This window comes from Rhinoderma darwinii, chromosome 1, assembly GCF_050947455.1.
Source record: "Rhinoderma darwinii isolate aRhiDar2 chromosome 1, aRhiDar2.hap1, whole genome shotgun sequence".
In the NCBI taxonomy this organism is placed as follows: Eukaryota; Metazoa; Chordata; class Amphibia; order Anura; family Rhinodermatidae; genus Rhinoderma; species Rhinoderma darwinii.
Genome location: NC_134687.1, coordinates 549,436,252 through 549,456,402, shown reverse-complemented (window position 1 = coordinate 549,456,402; position 20,151 = coordinate 549,436,252). Strand labels below are relative to the sequence as shown.

The 20,151-nt window shown below is 42.1% G+C and overlaps 1 protein-coding gene across 1 annotated transcript in view; it reads right to left on the bottom strand.

Annotated features, from left to right (window-relative positions):
• Window positions 1-622: 622 nt before the first annotated feature.
• Window positions 623-20,151, bottom strand: part of ACOT12 (acyl-CoA thioesterase 12) — a 52,595-nt gene continuing 33,066 nt past the window's right edge. The window contains exons 12-15 of the mRNA XM_075837731.1: window positions 6,237-6,370; window positions 5,028-5,156; window positions 3,472-3,598; window positions 623-1,455 (exon numbers count right to left, since the gene is read on the bottom strand). Coding sequence (XP_075693846.1) covers window positions 1,312-1,455; window positions 3,472-3,598; window positions 5,028-5,156; window positions 6,237-6,370 — 534 coding nt within the window. The 3' untranslated portion in view covers window positions 623-1,311. The remainder of the gene's footprint in view (window positions 1,456-3,471; window positions 3,599-5,027; window positions 5,157-6,236; window positions 6,371-20,151) is intronic.

Sequence of the window (20,151 nt, the reverse complement as noted above, 5' to 3'; positions counted from 1 at the left end):
ACCCTTTACAATGTAGCAAAAACAAAAAGACCTGTGTTTAGAAAATCGGCCTTGTCTCTTAAAACGTCCTATCTTGGATGTTGTTCACGGCAAAGCCACAGATATAAAGAAAACTTTATAAGTTTACACAGTCCACCAGAAAAACAGTCATTTCTTTGAGATGGTAGCAAGGCCATAATTGTATAGACTATGTAAAAATAGTGGACTTTTGGCCACAGACATTTTACCCTATTGCTGGTGGGGTCACTGCAGATCCACACACACTTTGCTGGTTCTGGAGAGAACGACCTCTGCCCTGTGGTGCCTGGTCAGTATTGACAACAGGTTGTATTCAGAGATACGCTATAACTGTATGGGTAATACGTCTAGTATTATATTTTATGAGCATATGTCATAGCAACATTGAAGTGAAAATAGTAAAATGGACAAAAACCAAAAACATCTAACGGTCTGGTTTATGGTACAATTGCTCAGAGAAACAAAAAATAATTATAGGACTAATGTTGGCAAACCACAATATTGAGCATTTTTTTGCATGTTGCCGTCTTAGCGTTTGGCGCCATCTTGTGTTCCAAAGTAGTCAATTTTATTAATTTTTTTTTAAAAAAACACAAGAGTCAGATTTAAAGCAAGATCATTTTAATTGCATATTACAATACTTCTGAAGACTATTTAGAGTATAGGTGGGAGTGATTATGGCTGTAGAAACAGTCTTCTTTACAGTCTTTAGTGCAAGTAGCAAAATATCTATCAGTCAGACGTTCACTTTCGTAATTCTAATATCTATATTACATGCAACAGTCTTTAGAAGATATTGTACCCATAATAATTTTAATAAATATCAGTCACTATTCAAATTAAACTGCATAAAATGCAGGTAGCGGGACCTGGATTATTAAGACTACACATGTTTGTGCTCTAGTCATTAAAATGCATGGTGGATAAGCACTGGAGCAGTGGGTGGGGAAAGGGGAGGTGCAGGACAAAAAAGTACAACTATTGCAGGGCATGAAAAAGTGCCCAATGGTGAAAATAATAGTGCAGGCACAAGGTGGGTACACTCATACAGCACAAGGACGCACAGGGAAAAATAAAATGTTTTAGGAGTACAAATGAGCTGTGCAGGAAAAGACATGGTTGTGCATTAAGGATTTTTTTTCCCATAAGCGCCCAAAGCCTTTATCGACTGTACATTGAAGCGGCTGGAATGGGGCTGTGAGGTGAATACTTAGAGTATACCAGCAATTATACAACTTAGAAATAATTTATGGTTTTAAAGGCCAAGCTCATGACAGAATATAAAAAAGATATTTACAATAATGTTGTGCACACCATGGCGGTCTCTAGAAAACGTATACAAGTGGATGCGGTCTCTTGTATAGAATTAGACCAGCCGGTGAGATTCTCTTCAATATACGGCATTATGCCAGAAGTCAGCTGGTTCACGTAGGTCACCTGTAAATAAAGTTAAACCATATTGATATTGTAAGTGCAATATTTAATCCCCATGTTAAATAGAAATGTATCACCTATGTATTTTTTTTTTCTTTTACTAATTAAAACCAGATAGTGAATCTTTTTTTTCTAGTTTGTTTATTTTCTGGTTGTAGATTTTTTTTTGTTTCTTTATTCTATTTTTAGTTTAGTGTACATGATTATGGGGGCAGCCATCTTGCCTGAACTGTAAACAGCATTTAGAGAAGTTTTACAGCAGCCACATGGTAGGAACTTGTGAACTTCTATTGGAGAGTTCTCTAGTCATGCTCTGTGAGCTGTGCAGAGGTCATTGCGCAGGGAGGGGGAGGGGGGAGCCGTGTCCATCACCGATTGTCAATGGTGGATCCGGTGTTATCTATGTAGAGAGGTTATCTTTCATGTAATCCTGCATGCGATAATGAGATGACTGCTGAGAAGTGATCTCTACAGAACAGGAAGTGTCAGTCTATTAAGAGGCTTATTGGCCAGAGTGATAATTGCAAGATTTCAGGAGTTTTGTTTCTTTAAAATATAGATTGATCGTGACTTGGGAAAAACAAAAAACACCAACAATTTTTAAAAATGTGATGGCTTAAATAAAGTTTTTCTAATGAATGACACATTACATTCATGTTTCATAGTTTGGATGAATCGGTCATACAAGGTTATTAAAATTACTTGTTTTCATATAATGTTGACATTAGTGACTTTAAAGAGGCTCTGTCACCAGATTATAAGTGTCCTATTTTATACATAATCTGATCGGCGCTGTAATGTAGATGACAGCAGTGGTTTTTATTTTGAAAAACGATCATTTTTTAGCAAGTTATGAGCTAGTTTAGATTTATGCTAATGAGTTTCTCAATGGACAACTAGGCGTGTTTTTACTTTTTACCAACTGGGTGTTGTACAGAGGAGTGTATGATGCTGATCGCCCAGTTGCTAAAAACACAATACACGCCCAGTTGGAAATAAGAGAAAACACGCCCAGTTGTCCATTAGAAAGGCTCATTTGCATAAATATAAAATTTCTCATAACTTAGCCAAAAATGATCGTTTTAAAAAAACGAAACAAAAACTTTACTGTTATCTACATTGCAGCGCCGATCACATGCAATAGGAGATAGGGATTTGATAATCTGGTGACAGAGCCTCTTTAAACTCATTGTCCCCAATAATTAGGGTTTAGGCTTATAAAATGGTTAAATGGAAGTGAAATAATAGGTCCTATAATTTGCGATGGAGGAATATTATACATCTAGCGGGAAACTGATAAGAGGTTTAGAACGTAGAAGAGGTGCAATGCACAAGTTTGTGGCTTTGTATTTACACTGATATTATTTTTAAAAGTGGGTGGGGCGCTTCATTAGACAGCCGAGCATCTGCTCCACCTGGCAGACAACAGTGCAGAGCTTAGACTTAGCATTTGTGGTTACTAAGGGGTTAATATAGATTCCTGAAAGTAGTGAATGTCTTGAGATCAGGGTCAGCTCCAGGTTTATGTGGGCCCTTTGGAGATACAGGCTTAGTGGGCCCCTTTTCGGTGGAACTCACCGTGGCTGTATGTATATGCGTTTTACTTACATATACAGTGCCCTCTGCAGATAGCGCACGCCCACCCTCGAGAGAGAATGCCACACACACCTCCAGCCTGTAGAGATTGCGACACACACACACACAACCCCACCCTCTAGGTAGCACCACTGGGCTCCCTCTAGGGGTGGAATCCCCATCCATAGCGTCAGCAATGCTCTGGCCAGGGATTCCGGCCCAGGCTCCATATATGGACGTCAGTGTAACGCATCCCGGCGGCCTAGTGGGCCCCTCTAATGGCATTGGGCCCCGGCGATTGCCTGTGTTCGCCGGGTGCTGATGCCGGCCCTGCTTTAGAGGACCAGAGAAAAAAAATTGTGTTAAGAGACCCCACAAAAGGACCTACCATTACATCCTAATTTCAAAGGGGAAATTTTGACCGTTTTAAGATCTATAGGTTACCTGGCATTCATCTTTGTTCTGACTGTGTATGAGAAACCCTGCACACTGCACCTCACTTCTCAGGTACTGGACTGATGGCGGGCAGGTTGCCAAAGTTACCGATCTCATTGCAATCACATAAGGTTCTCTGGGGGGAAAAAAACAACAAAAACAAAAAGGTTGATTGCCAATATAAGCAAACATCAGGACTACTACTTATCTTGTGTAAACATAATGAAAAGACATGCCACAGACTCCTTATAGCAGAAAAGCTTGTAAATTACAAGCAAATTGATCCAAACTATGACAAAATGGGTGGTTCTTATGTAAGTTTGGGTTGCTCTTGGGTGAAGTTAAAATGCCTTATGATTTGGGATTCAGACAGGTTAAAAAGTGTTTTCTGGGGCTCAAATGTTGACATTTTAACTTCAACTCCGTTCCACTACTGCTACCGTTACTTGCTTCCAATGCTGCACAACAACATTATCAGGGTGCAGTCACACGCAACAGATTTTGTTGCAAACATTTCTGTAACTGAAAATCAGTTCCATACATCTGAATAGGGTTGTTCCTGCAGCAGGTGCATGCATTTCTGAAAGTTTCATTCAGATGAATGGAACGGATTTTCTGTCACAGAACTGCCACATGTGAATTTACGGTTATGTATGAAATAGCGGGACATGATCACAGTAGCCAATTGTTGCCGCTCGGTGAGGACTCAGCTATAGTCAAAGGGGCGAATTTTAATTAAGCTTTAGTAACAAACTGGCTGAGCTAAAATGTCACATCTGATCTGCTATACACATGGAACACATCTGGAGAGGGATGAAACTTTTCTCAGGGTGAGACCTGACCGAGGGAATGGTGACAACCACATTCACTCTTCGGGGATATGCACACACAGAATCAAAAGAGTCTGAAAATACAGAGCGGTTTGCAAGGGAAAACCGCTCATGATTTTCAGAAGTTTTTTATCCAAAGTCGCGTTTTTAACGGCCGTTTTTGGAGCAGTTTGTCTATAGAGTCTATGAAAAACAGCTCCAAAAACGGCTGAAGTAGTGACATGCACTTCTTTTTCGCGGCTGTTTTTTTACGCGGCTGTTTTGAAAAACTGGCGCGTAAAAAACGCCCCGTTGAACAGAACACCGTTTTTCCCTCTGAAATCAAATGGGCAGATGATTGTAGGAGTTCTGCTTCCGATTTTTCAGTCGTTTTTCGGGACGTTCACAGCCCTAAAAACTGCTGAAAACACAGAGTGTGCACATACCCTTATTGATCTACTTTTTCTGACAACGGGGATTACTACACATAAGTAATTAACGAGCACATTGAGTTTTTATTTTTACTTTTGGCTGCACATTGACCAGGACTGTTGTCTGCATAGAGCGGCTATACATTACACTGCTCCTAGAAATATCCTCCCCAATGTGGGTTTTACATTTACCCTCTCCTTCTGAGCCCATAAACCTTAATGGGTACATTAACCCCCTTTTTGCCCCACCCGCTATCCAGATGGCTCCACTTTTACCAGGACATTATCACACACTCAATTGATGTAATATAACTATTCAACTCACCCATTCTTACATGGATATCTCCGAGACATTAGCATCAGAAAATCTCTGGTCTTGCTTTGCTTTACAGGTGGGCAGGTTATATAAAAGATTTTGTCATCATCACCAGCAGATTCAAGAACCTCACAGCTTCTACAATCACAAAAGAAAAGGCTGTTCAGCAACACATAAATAAAACCGGAGTAGCAAGCTATAAAATATGTGCGAAAGCAAAGCGGCTTATTTAAAAGGTAATGTGCCATGAATAGGGTTGCTAACTTTTCCAACCAAAAATACCAGCCAGGTTCAGAGTGTATTTACACGTGCCAGTTTTGTGGCTTTTTTAATGCGATTTTGCACAAACCGTGAATAAAAAAACAAAACAAAAAACAAAACCAGCACATGTAAATACAGTATAACCCAACATGGATCAAGCGTGGGTGACGTTTTTGGGGTGTGACTTCCCACCGAGTGGGATTTTCAACTTAAGTCAGGAGGCCTCAGACTCCTACTGATCTCCGCTCTTAACTAAATGTGAATACACGTGTACAGCTAGGGTTTGGAAATTTACCTGTGGACATAGTTTCAAGCAGATGCCTCAAATCAACAGGAATTTAGAGAGTCTACCATTTTTCTTGAATTTTTGCAACGTTTATTAGATGCATTACTAAGGCTTCATTCACATCTGCATCAGGACTCCGTTCATGGGTTCAGTCTGACCTTACCGTAAGGGGAACCCATGAACGGAAATCAAAACTGAAAGATACGGAAACCATATGTGATGGATCCAGCGCAAATGGTTAAGTTTGCCACCGTTGTGTAAGGGTTCTGTTGTTTTGATGGAATCAATACCGTAGTAGACTGCGCTATTGATTCAGTCAAAAAAACTGAAACCTTACCGAACGGAGACAAACTGAAACCATTAGCAACGGGAGGGTTACCATTGAAGTCAATGGTATTGCTAACGGAAAGCTATGGTTTCTGTTCGTGGGTTCCCCTGATGGAACCCACGAAACAAATAATGACACAGAAAGCATGTCATTTGTAGTTTGGTCCTTGTTAGGGGAAATTGGTATTTTCGTATAGAATAAAAACTTAGGTTTTAGAGTGGCAATTTTTCTGGGATATTTTCGTTATTGGGTAAATTCATTACTTCTCTTTAGAAGTAATAGATCTTTAAGAACAAAACAGGACCACAAAAAAGAAATATTGAAAAAAATTTGAGTCGCTTACAAGTAGTGCACATCCCAACGTGGTCGCAACCCGAGGTCAGAGAGCAGCAAGTAAGCCTGGCTGGCTTGAACCTTAACTTGCATTTCGATTTTTATTGTCAAAGTGTTATTTTCTTCATGCGTATATACCCCAATCTGAAAAAAAAGCAAAAAAGGCAATGAGATCAAGTAATCAATCCATAATATAATAGAATCTGGGAGAGTCTAGTATTGCCATGGTCTTGTCACACCCAGATCTCCTCTGATGAGGTCCTGGAGGGGGACTTCTCCCCCTTTCTTATAGGTTATAATCTGTCCATTTACTACAATTTACTCATTCATTTAAAAAGAAAAAAAAAAGAAAAAAAAAACACTTTAATTTATCCTCATAGTGGTCATCCCACTTACCCAGCAAGCATGGGGCAATTTCACTAACGGTTGCCTTCAAAACATTTGTCTTAAGGTGTAGTTCACTGGCGTAGCTATAGGGGTCGCAGCGGTCGCAATTGCGACCGGGCCCCGAAGCCAGGGGGCCCACGGCCCCCCGCACCACATCAATAAAAAGTTACTATAGTAACTCGGGCCGCGGGCCCCTGTTACTATAGTAACATACTTTACTTACCTTCCTGGTTCCGGATCGCAGCGGAGGTCCTGACGTCAAGCGCTGTGCGCAGCGCATGACGTCACAGCGCTAGGCGCCGCGCACAGCATCGAGACGACAGAACTCCCGCCGCGGCCGAAGAGGAAGGTAAGGTTAGCCCTGACTGGCGGGGTCCGACTCCCGGGACCCGCCAATCAGCTGTTTTGAAGGGGCCGCAGCACTCGTACGAGAGCTGCTCCCCTTCATTCCTGTCACTTCATTCCGGTCACACTGTGAATCCGTGTCGGCGATTCACAGTGTGGGCGAGTAGTGAAATGAAGGGGAAGCAGCTCTCGTACGAGTGCTGCGGCCCCTTCAAAACAGCTGATTTGCGGGTCCCGAGAGACACATCAGCTATTGATGGCCTATCCTGAGGATAGGCCATCAATGTTTAGGGACTGTACAACCCCTAAGCCTACGATGTAGCAGGCTTAGGGGGCCCATGAGACAGGATCACAGATTGTGTGATCCTGTCTGCTGGGCCCTGTATCTAAGCCAATCACATGGTAGGCTTAGATACATGGCCCATGCGTGATCCTGTCTGCTGGGCCCTGTATCTAAGCCAATCACATGGTAGACTTAGATACATGGCCCATGTGTGATCCTGTCTGATGGGCCCTGTATATAAGCTTACCACACTGTAGGTTTAGATACAGGGCCCCAAAACACAGTAATCTTATACTGTATAAGATTACTGTCTGCTGGACCCTGTATCTAAGCCTTCGTTGTGGTAGGCTTAGATACAGGGTCCCACAGACAGTATCACACATGGGCCCTGTATCTAAGCCTAACACACGTGTTACTAATCTTTTTTGGTGTGTTTTCTTACAGGTTCGGTCGTTGGACTACGTCGGATTCCAGGACTACTTCGATGACGGCTTTTTTTTTATTATCAATAAAATGGTTAATGAGGGCTGTGTGTTTTTTTTTTTTTATTTCAATAAAATATTTTTTCTATGTCTGTTTTTTTTTAAACTATATTACTACCGCCTTAGTAATGGCCGCCGGCTGATTGACAGCATCCATTGCTAAGGTGGGGCTTAGTGTTAGCCGATGTAGAGGCCAACACTAACCCCCTTTATTACCCTGGTACCCACCCCCACCAGGGGTGCTGGGAAGAGCCTGGTACGATCCAGTACCTGACCATCTGTAGTGATGGTCGGCCACTGGGGTGGCCGCAGGCTGGTATTATCAGGAGGGGAAAGGCCAGATACAGTGGCCCTTCCCGCCCTGGTAATGCTAGGCTGCTGCTGCTTTATTGTATCTGGCTGGTTATGAAAAATGGGGGGGACCCCACGTCATTTAAAAAAAATAAAAAATATATAATTGGAAAGAACGATGTGGGGTCCCCCCCAATTTTCATAACCAGCCAGATACAACACAGCAGCAGCAGGCAGCATTACAAGGGTGGGAAGGGCCACTACTACTGATCTATTACTACTGGGTGGGGGTTTTCTCAGGAGAAAACCCCCACAAATGTCATGCTGGTTTACTGGGCACACAGATTATATTCTAGGATACCCTAAATTGTACAGAAGGGATCACAGTAGGAGTCTTTCCTATCCCCTCTATAACGCTGCAGTTATTGCCACTTGGGGCTGTATGCTCAGTTTTAGACCATTTTGGTAATCGAAAAGTAGTCATTGGGTAAATATGATCAGAAGATAACCACCATTAGCATGTTAAGTAGCTATCCTTTAAATGGATTAAAGGACGAGACACTATACAAAGATCGTAGTGTAAAGCAGACAGTCATCAGGCTATAGGTATGCATGTCATTTTTTCTGGATCTAGAGAACAAATCTTAAAAAGGCTATGTAAACCTTTGAAAGGCAATTTTTTTAAATAAAAATGTATTAGTGTGATTAGCGCAACTTTAAAAATAGCTTTTATTAAAAATTATTTACTTTTTGCGATACAGCTGCTTTGTATTCTCTATACAGAGAAGCTTTATATTTCGCTATGACCTGAATCTGTCAGTCCCACGGACCTGACGGGTTCAGCGTCAGCGGGTCCTGCATGTCTATGCATGCCGCATAGAGGAATGTTGAAAATAGCAATTAGACCTACCGGTAATTGTATTTCCAGGAATCCATCATGACAGCACTACAGGAGGTTGCCCTATTGACCTCTGTAGGGACAGGAAGACAGAGGTTAAAAGGCCCCTCCCACCACCCCTTGCCAGTGTTTTTCAATTACTACACCAGGATGGATGCAACCCTATTTTATTTCTAGGGATAATAACTGACATGTTAATTGCACAAATCAGAATTCAATAAGGGAGGGATGTAATGGTGCTGTCATGATGGATTCCTGGAAATACAATTACCGGTAGGTCTAATTGCTATTTTCCAGTACATCCCTCATGACAGCACTACAGGAGCAATACCAGATTATAACGCTCAGGGCGGGACTACGGATTGAAGGACTTTACGTCCAAAACTTAAATCCGTATCGGACAGAACATCGAGCCTATAATGTTTGCAAAACGTATGATGGCTTGACCAAGTGGCAGCTCTGCAGATTTGGTCCATAGAGGCTTCTCTTCTTTCTGCCCAGGATGCCGAAACTGCCCTCGTTGAATGGGCTCTGATGCCTTGTGGGGCACATAGTCCTTGGGACTTGTAGGCTTCTTGTATGGTAGTTTTTACCCATCTCGCTAGAGAGCCTTTTGAGGCTTTCTTTCCTCTATTCTTTCCCCCAAACAGGACAAATAGATTTTTATCTTGTCTCCAGGAGGAGGTTCTATCCAGATACTGAAGAATTGTTCGCCTGACATCCAGGCAATGGAATTTTTCTTCTTGTTGGTTTTTTGGATCTGGATAAAAGGAAGGTAGAATTATTTCTTGTTCTCTATGGAAAGCAGTTGATACCTTTGGAATAAAGGAAGGGTCCAGCTTTAGGATGATCTTATCCTCTTGTACTTTTAGGTACGGTTCTATGACTGACAGATTGGATTTCTCCAATCCTTCTTGCTGAATAGCGACTAAGAATGCAGCTTTTAGAGTTAAAAAGTGCATACTAATTGTGTCGAGCGGCTCAAAGGGGGGCTCACAAAGTCATTAACACCACATTCAAATCCCAGGTAGGAACGGATTTCTTTAGGGAAGGTTTCAGTTTAGAGACCGCTTGAGTGAATCTTCTGATCCACCGATGTTCAGCCAGGGGAGTGTTAAAAAAAATTACCTAAGGCTGAGATCTGTACTTTTAAGGTACTAGGACTAAGCCCTTTCTTGAATCCAGATTGTAAAAAATCTAGGATTTTCGCGATGTTGGGAGAAAAGGGGTCTGGTCCTGGGTCTCCATACCAGGAACAGAATTTCTTCCAAATTTTTTGATAGATTTTTGAGGTAACTTCTTTATGACTTGATAAGATAGTTGAAATTACCTCATCTGACAGACAGTGGTTCCTCAAGATCTGCCTTTCAGGATCCAGGCTGACAATTTCAGAGTTTCTATTCCTTGAAAGAATAAGGGACCCTGGGAGAGAAGATTCTCCTTGACTGGGAGCATGATAGGGTCTTCCAACGCTAGGTATTTTACGATTGGAAACCAACTTCTTTTTGGCCAATAGGGAAGAATAATGATGAGCTTTGTCAAATCTTCCTGGATTTTTCTTAATACCATTGGTATTAGAGGAAACGGAGGAAAGGCATAGGCCAGATCCATGTCCCAGGGTTGGGACAATGCGTCTACTCCCAATGGGTTGTCTCTGAGATTCAGGGAGAAGAATGTCTCTACTTGAGAGTTTTTCCTCATGGCAAACAGGTCTATTTGTGGATAACCCCAATTTCGGGTTAAGGACAGAAAGACTTTCCTGTTTAGGGACCATTCTCCAGGGACTCCCTTGTCTATGTTGTTTGTGCAGAGCCACCACAGGAGGGATGATTTCACAGTCTCGGAAATTTGAATTTTTGAATTCAGGGAGTTTTGTTTTTGATCCCACTGGGACAAGATCAGATTCTGTAAGGGTCTGGAGTGAAATTGGCTCCATGGAATAGATTGGATGCAAAACGTCATCATTTCCAACATCCGCATACATTCCCTTATGGAACAGGCGTCTTTCCCCCAAAATGTCCTTACTTCTGCTAGTAGGAGTATTTGTTTCTCTCTTGGGAGGAAGGAATGTTGAAGGGAGGAGTCTAGCAGTACTCCTAAGAAGACCTTCTGTTTTTGGGGAGGAAGACTCGACTTCTGAAAGTTGATTATCCATCCCAATTCCTGTAGTAGGGAAAGAACCTGTGACCGATGACTGTCTAAGATAGACGGAGTATCTGCCGTCAACAAGAAGTAGTCTAGATATGGGATAATTACTAAGCCCTGACTTTTTACGAATGCCATGATCTCTGCCATAATTTTTGTAAAAATTCTGGGGGCGGAGGAAATGCCGAAAGGGAGGCAGACAAACTGGAAGTGGAGAATGGAAGGACCGTCCTGAATTGCGAATCTGAGGAATCTCTGGTACGCGGGGTGGATAGGAACGTGATAATACGCATCCTAAATCGATCGTACACATAGATGCCTCTTCCCTTATTAGAGGAATAGTCGATCTCATAGACTCCATCTTGAATTTTCGATATTTCACCCATTTGTTTAGGACCTTCAGGTTGATTATTTTCCTGTAGGAACCGTTTGGTTTTTTGACGAAGAAGATTTTTGAATAGTGGCCTTTGCATATTTCGTTGTGGGGAGCTGGAGAAATGGCTCCCAATTTGAGTAGTTTCTGGACGTCCTGGATAAGGATCTGATGGTCTTTTGCTTGGTACTGGGTTATTAGAAATTTCTCTGGAGGCATGGAGGAAAATTCTATTTTGTACCCTTCTTCTATGATCTTTAGAACCCAGGGGTTCTGGGTTATTCTCGACCATTTGGGATAAAATTGTAGGAGTCTTCCTCCTATGCTCTTGGCGTCATTGCTTTGAGGGCTGGAATGAATTATTTGGGTTAAGGAGATATCCTCGACCCCTTTTTCCTTTGGGGTAACTCCAGCGACCGGACTTCCCTTTGCCGCTGTAGTTCTGTAAGGTAGGATCCCTCTGTTGGCGAAATCTTCCAAACTGAGGGGGTTTTTTTGGTTTCTCTTCAGGAAATCCCTTTTTCCTATCTGCTGCACTCTACAGCATGTTATCGAGGAGAGGACCGAACATTAGAGACCCTGTAAACGGGATAGAACACAATTTGTTCTTGGACTTCGTATCTCCTGTAAATTCACTGAAGTGATATATGGGTAAAATATATAACTTTATATCATAACTCTCTAAAAACAGGAGTACAATCACCACTGTGAAAAGCCCCACCGTGTGTATTAAAAAACGTATTAAACAATTACTCCAAGTCCTGATTCAGTTGCGAACCCTCTATGACTGGGTGTACTACAAAGATACCAATCTGGAATCAGCGTTTAAACATTGGTGTAACAGTGGTTTAGACCCTCAAACACACCGGAGCCCGCGATAACCGCACCAAAAACTCCTAATGCTCAGGTACACAACAATGCCACTGTCCCCCACGCTAAAATTCCTCACTTGAAACCAACCCTACACGTTTCTATACTTATCATCAGGGGTCTGTAGCTTGGCGACTCTGGCCAGGATGCCAGCGATATTACTTCAACAGCAGATATTCTGCTGTACACCACGGATGCATGCTCGCATAGATATCAGCGGCATGCTTCACTACGGGACTCTGAGTTACTATAACACATAACTCCTCCCCCAGACCTCGGCGGCGCACTCCGAACCAGCCAATCACACTCACCCACCATATTCGTGACGCCTGACCATGTGACTCCCGGCTGTCATCTGACATACCCGGAAGCAACATAGACAACATCAGAACGAACGCGCAGGCGCAGTGGAGGCTGTAGGAACACCTCATTGCCATCGAGGATAGAGTATAACAATAATAATAAGTTGGATAAATATTGCGGATCAGCTCAAAACCGCAACTGGACTACCATCGATAAAGCACCATCCCTGTAGATATATATTGTATGAATGATTCAGCGATACAATGTCTACCACGTTTTGGAATTTTGAATCACTTACTGAAACGAAGAACCATGCCTCTTAACATTAAATGACATAATGCAAGCTGCTGTACAAGGACTTGGCACAACGGCCATAAATCTGCCTAGAAAACCCTCATGATATACAAACGATAAGGATGCATATTTAGGTAAAACAGGCATAATTTGTCTGCTAGTTTAACCCTTCAGGCTGTACACATTCCAATCTATAAATCCATTGGGCTTCTTTACGCAGAATAAGGTTGTCCCAATCCCCTCCCCGCTTAGGAGGACATATTAGTTCAATTGCCTGAAATTTTAAACATTCTGCTCTGCCCTGATGTTTAGCATGTACATGTTTGGATATAGGAGTATCTCTCGAGTTAACAACATCACCAACATGTTCTCTAATCCGACGCCGAAACTGACGCACCGTTTTACCCACATAATTCAGGGGGCATGGACATGTTATTAAGTAGACCACTCCTGCTGTTTTACAATTCACGAAGTCTCGAATATCATACTCCACCTTTGTAGTAACACTTTTGAATTTTTTCCCCACTCTGGATAAAATTACAAGCTTTGCAACTGCCACATCTATGTGTGCCCGGTACCTGCCTGTCCAGCCAAGTTCCTTTTTGTGTAATGGGGTCAAAGCAACTCTGCATCACCCTGTCCCTAATGTTTTTACCTCTACGGAACGTTACTGAGGGCCATTGTGTGATCTGATCCGCCAAGTCCACATCAGCACTTAGGATACGCCAGTACCTTTTTAAAATTTGCATGATTTCAGATTGTTTGGAGTCATAAGTACCTATGAGTCTCGTGACTCTTTCCTCTTTTCGTTGTCTAGGGACAAGAAGACTCTGCCTATCTGCATCCCTCGCTCCCTCATAGGCCTTTCTAATTACCCCCTTAGGGAAGCCTCTATCCTTCAATCTATTTGTGAGGTCCTGCGCCTGTATCTCAAAATCATCCATCGAGCTACAGTTCCGGCGTACTCTCATAAACTCGCCTCTAGGGATCCCTCGTTTGAGGGGATAAGGGTGGCAACTATTCCATTGAAGGAAGCTGTTGGTCGCCGTTTCCTTATGATGTAGTTTAGTACGTATTGTGCCTTCCTTAGTTTTGATGATCTTGAGATCTAAAAAAGATAATTCCTGATCACCGATTTCACAAGTAAACCTTAGCCCTAGATCATTTACATTGAGGGCTGCCACAAAGGTATTGAATGCCTCCACTGTTGAATTCCAAAACAGCAACACGTCATCAATATATCTAATCCAGATCCCTATTGATGAAGTCCACTTAGCAAATCTGTCCCCGAATACTACTGTCTCTTCCCACCAACCAAGAAATAAATTTGCATAGGTGGGAGCAGTCGGACTCCCCATTGCTGTACCACGTTGCTGGTGAAAAATGCGGTCTTCAAAGATAAATACATTTCTTTCTAACACAAAATGTAGCAATTGCAAAACAAGCTGGTTATGAGCCACATATTGAGTACCTCTAGATTTTAGGAAATATTCCACTGCCTCACAACCAAGTCTATGTGGAAAAGAATACAAAGCCTCTACGTCCAGGCTGGCCAAAAATGTATTATGTTCCAGTGTGATACCCTCAATTTGTTTGAAAACATCCATCGTATCACGTACATATGATGTAAGGCCCAATACAAATGGACGCAACACTTGGTCTATATATGTGCTCACATTCTGGGTTAGATTGTTGATGCCTGACACAATAGGTCTGCCACGTAAGGGAGGATACCCTTTGTGGATTTTGGGCAGGCTATAAAAACATGCCATGATGGGAAATTGTGGAAACAAAGTCAAATTCACTGGCACTGATCAGAGACCTGCTCTTTGCATCGCGCAAAATACCCAAAAGCTCCTTTTTGAACAGTGCTGTGGGATTGACTTTTAAAATGGTATAACAGTCAGGATTGAGTAAAATGTCCTCACACATTCTCTTATAGTCTTCTCTGCTCATAACCACGATGTTCCCACCCTTATCGGATGCTTTTAAAACGATATTTTGTCTTTTTTCCAAAGTGGTAAGAGCTACTCGTTCAGACCAAGACAGATTGTTGTCAATGCCCCTCATATCCTGACTCAAAGCCTTAATCTCATCTCCCACCATGTCAACAAACAAATCCACATTTGTAAAATCTCCCAATGGTGGCAACTTCCTACTTTTAGTTTTTAGATTGGTAAAAGGGCCTAGTCCTGGGGCTCTACTTGCTTCCTCAAGCAACCCTTCCAAGGCTTCTAGGCCTTCCAAATCAGATACTTCTAAACCCATTTCCATACATTTTTTGCGGTTGTGATGTTTGAAAAACTTAATCCATTTTAATTTCCGAGCAAATAAATTTAAATCCTTGATCCAGGTAAATGAATCAAACTTCACTGTGGGGACAAATGAAAGCCCCTTCTCTAAAAGCATGATCTCCGATGCACGCAGATTATATTCAGATAAATTAATAATTTGTAACTTATCCGTTCCTCTTCCCTTTCTTAATCCTTTTGTCCCCTCAGCATGTAGCGGGAAATGGGGGGATTGTTGGATAAAAAATTACTGCCACTGTTGGAAGAAGCTCTAGCCCGGCCTCTATTCCTACCTCTGGCACCTCCCCTATATTTCTGTCTACCACCACCAGTCCCAAAGAAAGGGGCCACTCTTTCAGAGTCTGTTGTTTCACTCTCAGATGTAGAGGGGTCAGATTCTCTTAAACCCCTATTTAACTGCTGGTGCTGCTGTTGTTGATTAACAAAATCGTAAGCTTTTTTTCTCCCTAAACTCCTGCAGATCTCTCTGGAACTGGAAGTGCTTACGCTCTTTTAGATGATTAGTAAACCTCTCCAAGGATTGTTGTAAGATTTTGTCTTTATCAAAACCTGGGGTATCTACCAGAGTCTTGACCGTCTCAATTTCTTTTTTCAATTCAACACTGATATGATCAAATTGGATTATTTCTTCCTCAACCAAAATTTGCATTAGTCTCAGTGAACTCCCTGTCATCTCCTGCTCCCACCTCTCTTTTATATTAGGTGTCCTTAATCTGGAGGCTGGGGCAATAGGAACTCTGTCCCCTCGGTACTATTTTATTCTTGAGATCGTTCTCCAGGCTCTGAATTTCCCACCAACTCCTTGTATAATCCTTATGTAATCTAGTGAGGTTTTTAAAGGTGGATTTAAGGGACGCACCCTGCGTTGTATGCACAAGTTCACACTCAGAGAAGACGCTTTTCGCCTCACTCATCCATCCTTCTGTACTTACATCAGAGAGTGCAAAGGCTGCCATACCCAGATATAATATACTATATAATGAACTGTATAAATTCGTATTAATTCACTGTATTGAACGATACATATGATTTGCGCTCCCACAAAATATGAAATAATTGTAAATTCACTGAAGTGGTAGATACCCCAGGTTTTGATAAAAAAGACAAAATCTTACAACAATCCTTGGAGAGGTTTACTAATCATCTAAAAGAGCGTAAGCACTTCCAGTTCCAGAGAGATCTGCAGGAGTTTAGGGAGAAAAAAGCTTACGATTTTGTTAATCAACAGCAGCACCAGCAGTTAAATAGGGGTTTAAGAGAATCTGACCCCTCTACATCTGAGAGTGAAACAGACTCTGAAAGAGTGGGCCCTTTCTTTGGGACTGGTGGTGGTAGACAGAAATATAGGGTTAGGTGCCAGAGGTAGGAATAGAGGCCGGGCTAGAGCTTCTTCCAACAGTGGCAGTAATTTTTTATCCAACAATCCCCCCCATTTCCCGCTACATGCTGAGGGGACAAAAGGATTAAGAAAGGGAAGAGGAACGGATAAGTTACAAATTATTAATTTATCTGAATATAATCTGCGTGCATCGGAGATCATGCTTTTAGAGAAGGGGCTTTCATTTGTCCCCACAGTGAAGTTTGATTCATTTACCTGGATCAAGGATTTAAATTTATTTGCTCGGAAATTAAAATGGATTAAGTTTTTCAAACATCACAACCGCAAAAAATGTATGGAAATGGGTTTAGAAGTATCTGATTTGGAAGGCCTAGAAGCCTTGGAAGGGTTGCTTGAGGAAGCAAGTAGAGCCCCAGGACTAGGCCCTTTTACCAATCTAAAAACTAAAAGTAGGAAGTTGCCACCATTGGGAGATTTTACAAATGTGGATTTGTTTGTTGACATGGTGGGAGATGAGATTAAGGCTTTGAGTCAGGATATGAGGGGCATTGACAACAATCTGTCTTGGTCTGAACGAGTAGCTCTTACCACTTTGGAAAAAAGACAAAATATCGTTTTAAAAGCATCCGATAAGGGTGGGAACATCGTGGTTATGAGCAGAGAAGACTATAAGAGAATGTGTGAGGACATTTTACTCAATCCTGACTGTTATACCATTTTAAAAGTCAATCCCACAGCACTGTTCAAAAAGGAGCTTTTGGGTATTTTGCGCGATGCAAAGAGCAGGTCTCTGATCAGTGCCAGTGAATTTGACTTTGTTTCCACAATTTCCCATCATGGCATGTTTTTATAGCCTGCCCAAAATCCACAAAGGGTATCCTCCCTTACGTGGCAGACCTATTGTGTCAGGCATCAACAATCTAACCCAGAATGTGAGCACATATATAGACCAAGTGTTGCGTCCATTTGTATTGGGCCTTACATCATATGTACGTGATACGATGGATGTTTTCAAACAAATTGAGGGTATCACACTGGAACATAATACATTTTTGGCCAGCCTGGACGTAGAGGCTTTGTATTCTTTTCCACATAGACTTGGTTGTGAGGCAGTGGAATATTTCCTAAAATCTAGAGGTACTCAATATGTGGCTCATAACCAGCTTGTTTTGCAATTGCTACATTTTGTGTTAGAAAGAAATGTATTTATCTTTGAAGACCGCATTTTTCACCAGCAACGTGGTACAGCAATGGGGAGTCCGACTGCTCCCACCTATGCAAATTTATTTCTTGGTTGGTGGGAAGAGACAGTAGTATTCGGGGACAGATTTGCTAAGTGGACTTCATCAATAGGGATCTGGATTAGATATATTGATGACGTGTTGCTGTTTTGGAATTCAACAGTGGAGGCATTCAATACCTTTGTGGCAGCCCTCAATGTAAATGATCTAGGGCTAAGGTTTACTTGTGAAATCGGTGATCAGGAATTATCTTTTTTAGATCTCAAGATCATCAAAACTAAGGAAGGCACAATACGTATTAAACTACATCGTAAGGAAACAGCGACCAACAGCTTCCTTCAATGGAATAGTTGCCACCCTTATCCCCTCAAACGAGGGATCCCTAGAGGCCAGTTTATGAGAGTACGCCGGAACTGTAGCTCGATGGATGATTTTGAGATACAGGCGCAGGACCTCACAAATAGATTGAAGGATAGAGGCTTCCCTAAGGGGGTAATCAGAAAGGCCTATGAGGGAGCGAGGGATGCAGATAGGCAGAGTCTTCTTGTCCCTAGACAACGAAAAGAGGAAAGAGTCACGAGACTCATAGGTACTTATGACTCCAAACAATCTGAAATCATGCAAATTTTAAAAAGGTACTGGCGTATCCTAAGTGCTGATGTGGACTTGGCGGATCAGATCACACAATGGCCCTCAGTAACGTTCCGTAGAGGTAAAAACATTAGGGACAGGGTGATGCAGATTTGCTTTGACCCCATTACACAAAAAGGAACTTGGCTGGACAGGCAGGTACCGGGCACACAGATGTGGCAGTTGCAAAGCTTGTGATTTTATCCAGAGTGGGGAAAAAATTCAAAAGTGTTACTACAAAAGGTGGAGTATGATATTCGAGACTTCGTGAATTGTAAAACAGCAGGAGTGGTCTACTTAACAACATGTCCATGCCCCCTGAATTATGTGGGTAAAACAGTGCGTCAGTTTCGGCGTCGGATTAGAGAACATGTTGGTGATGTTGTTAACTCGAGAGATACTCCTATATCCAAACATGTACATGCTAAACATCAGGGCAGAGCAGAAGGTTTAAAATTTCAGGCAATTGAACTAATACGTCCTCCTAAGCGGGGAGGGGATTGGGACAACCTTATTCTGCGTAAAGATGCCCAATGGATTTATAGATTGGAATGTGTATAGCCTGAAGGGTTAAACTAGCAGACAAATTATGCCTGTTTTATCTAAATATGCATCCTTATCGTTTGTATATCATGAGGGTTTTCTAGGCAGATTTATGGCCGTTGTGCCAAGTTCTAGTACAGCAGCTTGCATTATGTCATTTAATGTTAAGAGGCATGGTTCTTCATTCAGTAAGGGATTCAAAATTCCAAAACGTGGTAGACATTGTATCGCTGAATCATTCATACAATATGTATCTACAGGGATGGTGCTTTATCGATGGTAGTCCAGTTGCGGTTTTGAGCTGATCCGCAATATTTATCCAAAACGTATTATTATTGTTATACTCTATCCTCGATTACAATGAGCTCCTGTGCGGCAATGAGGTGTTCCTACAGCCTCCACTGCGCCTGCGCGTTCGTTCTGATGTTGTCTATGTTGCTTCCGGGTATGTCAGATGACAGCCGGGAGTCACATGGTCAGGCGTCACGAATATGGTGGGTGAGTGTGATTGGCTGGTTCGGAGTGCGCCGCCGAGGTCTGGGGGAGGAGTTATGTGTTATAGTAACTCAGAGTCCCGTAGTGAAGCATGCCGCTGATATCTATGCGAGCATGCATCCGTGGTGTACAGCAGAATATCTGCTGTTGAAGTAATATCGTTGGCATCCTGGCCAGAGTCACCAAGCTACAGACCCCTGATGATAAGTATAGAAACGCGTAGGGTTGGTTTCAAGTGAGGAATTTTAGCGTGGGGGACAGTGGCATTGTTGTGTACCTGAGCATTAGGAGTTTTTGGTGCGGTTATCGCGGGCTCCGGTGTGTTTGAGGGTCTAAACCACTGTTACACCAATGTTTAAACGCCGATTCCAGATTGGTATCTTTGTAGTACACCCAGTCATAGAGGGTTCGCAACTGAATCAGGACTTGGAGTAATTGTTTAATAAGTTTTTTAATACACACGGTGGGGCTTTTCACAGTGGTGATTGTACCCCTGTTTTTAGAGAGTTATGAAATAAAGTTATATATTTTACTCATATATCACTTCAGTGAATTTACAATTTTATCATATTTTGTGGGAGCGCAAATCATATGTATCGTTCAATACAGTGAATTACTTCGTATCTCCTGACCACATTTTGAGCCATAATGCTCTTCTAGCAGCATTTGAGAGAGCCCCATTCCTGGCAGCAAA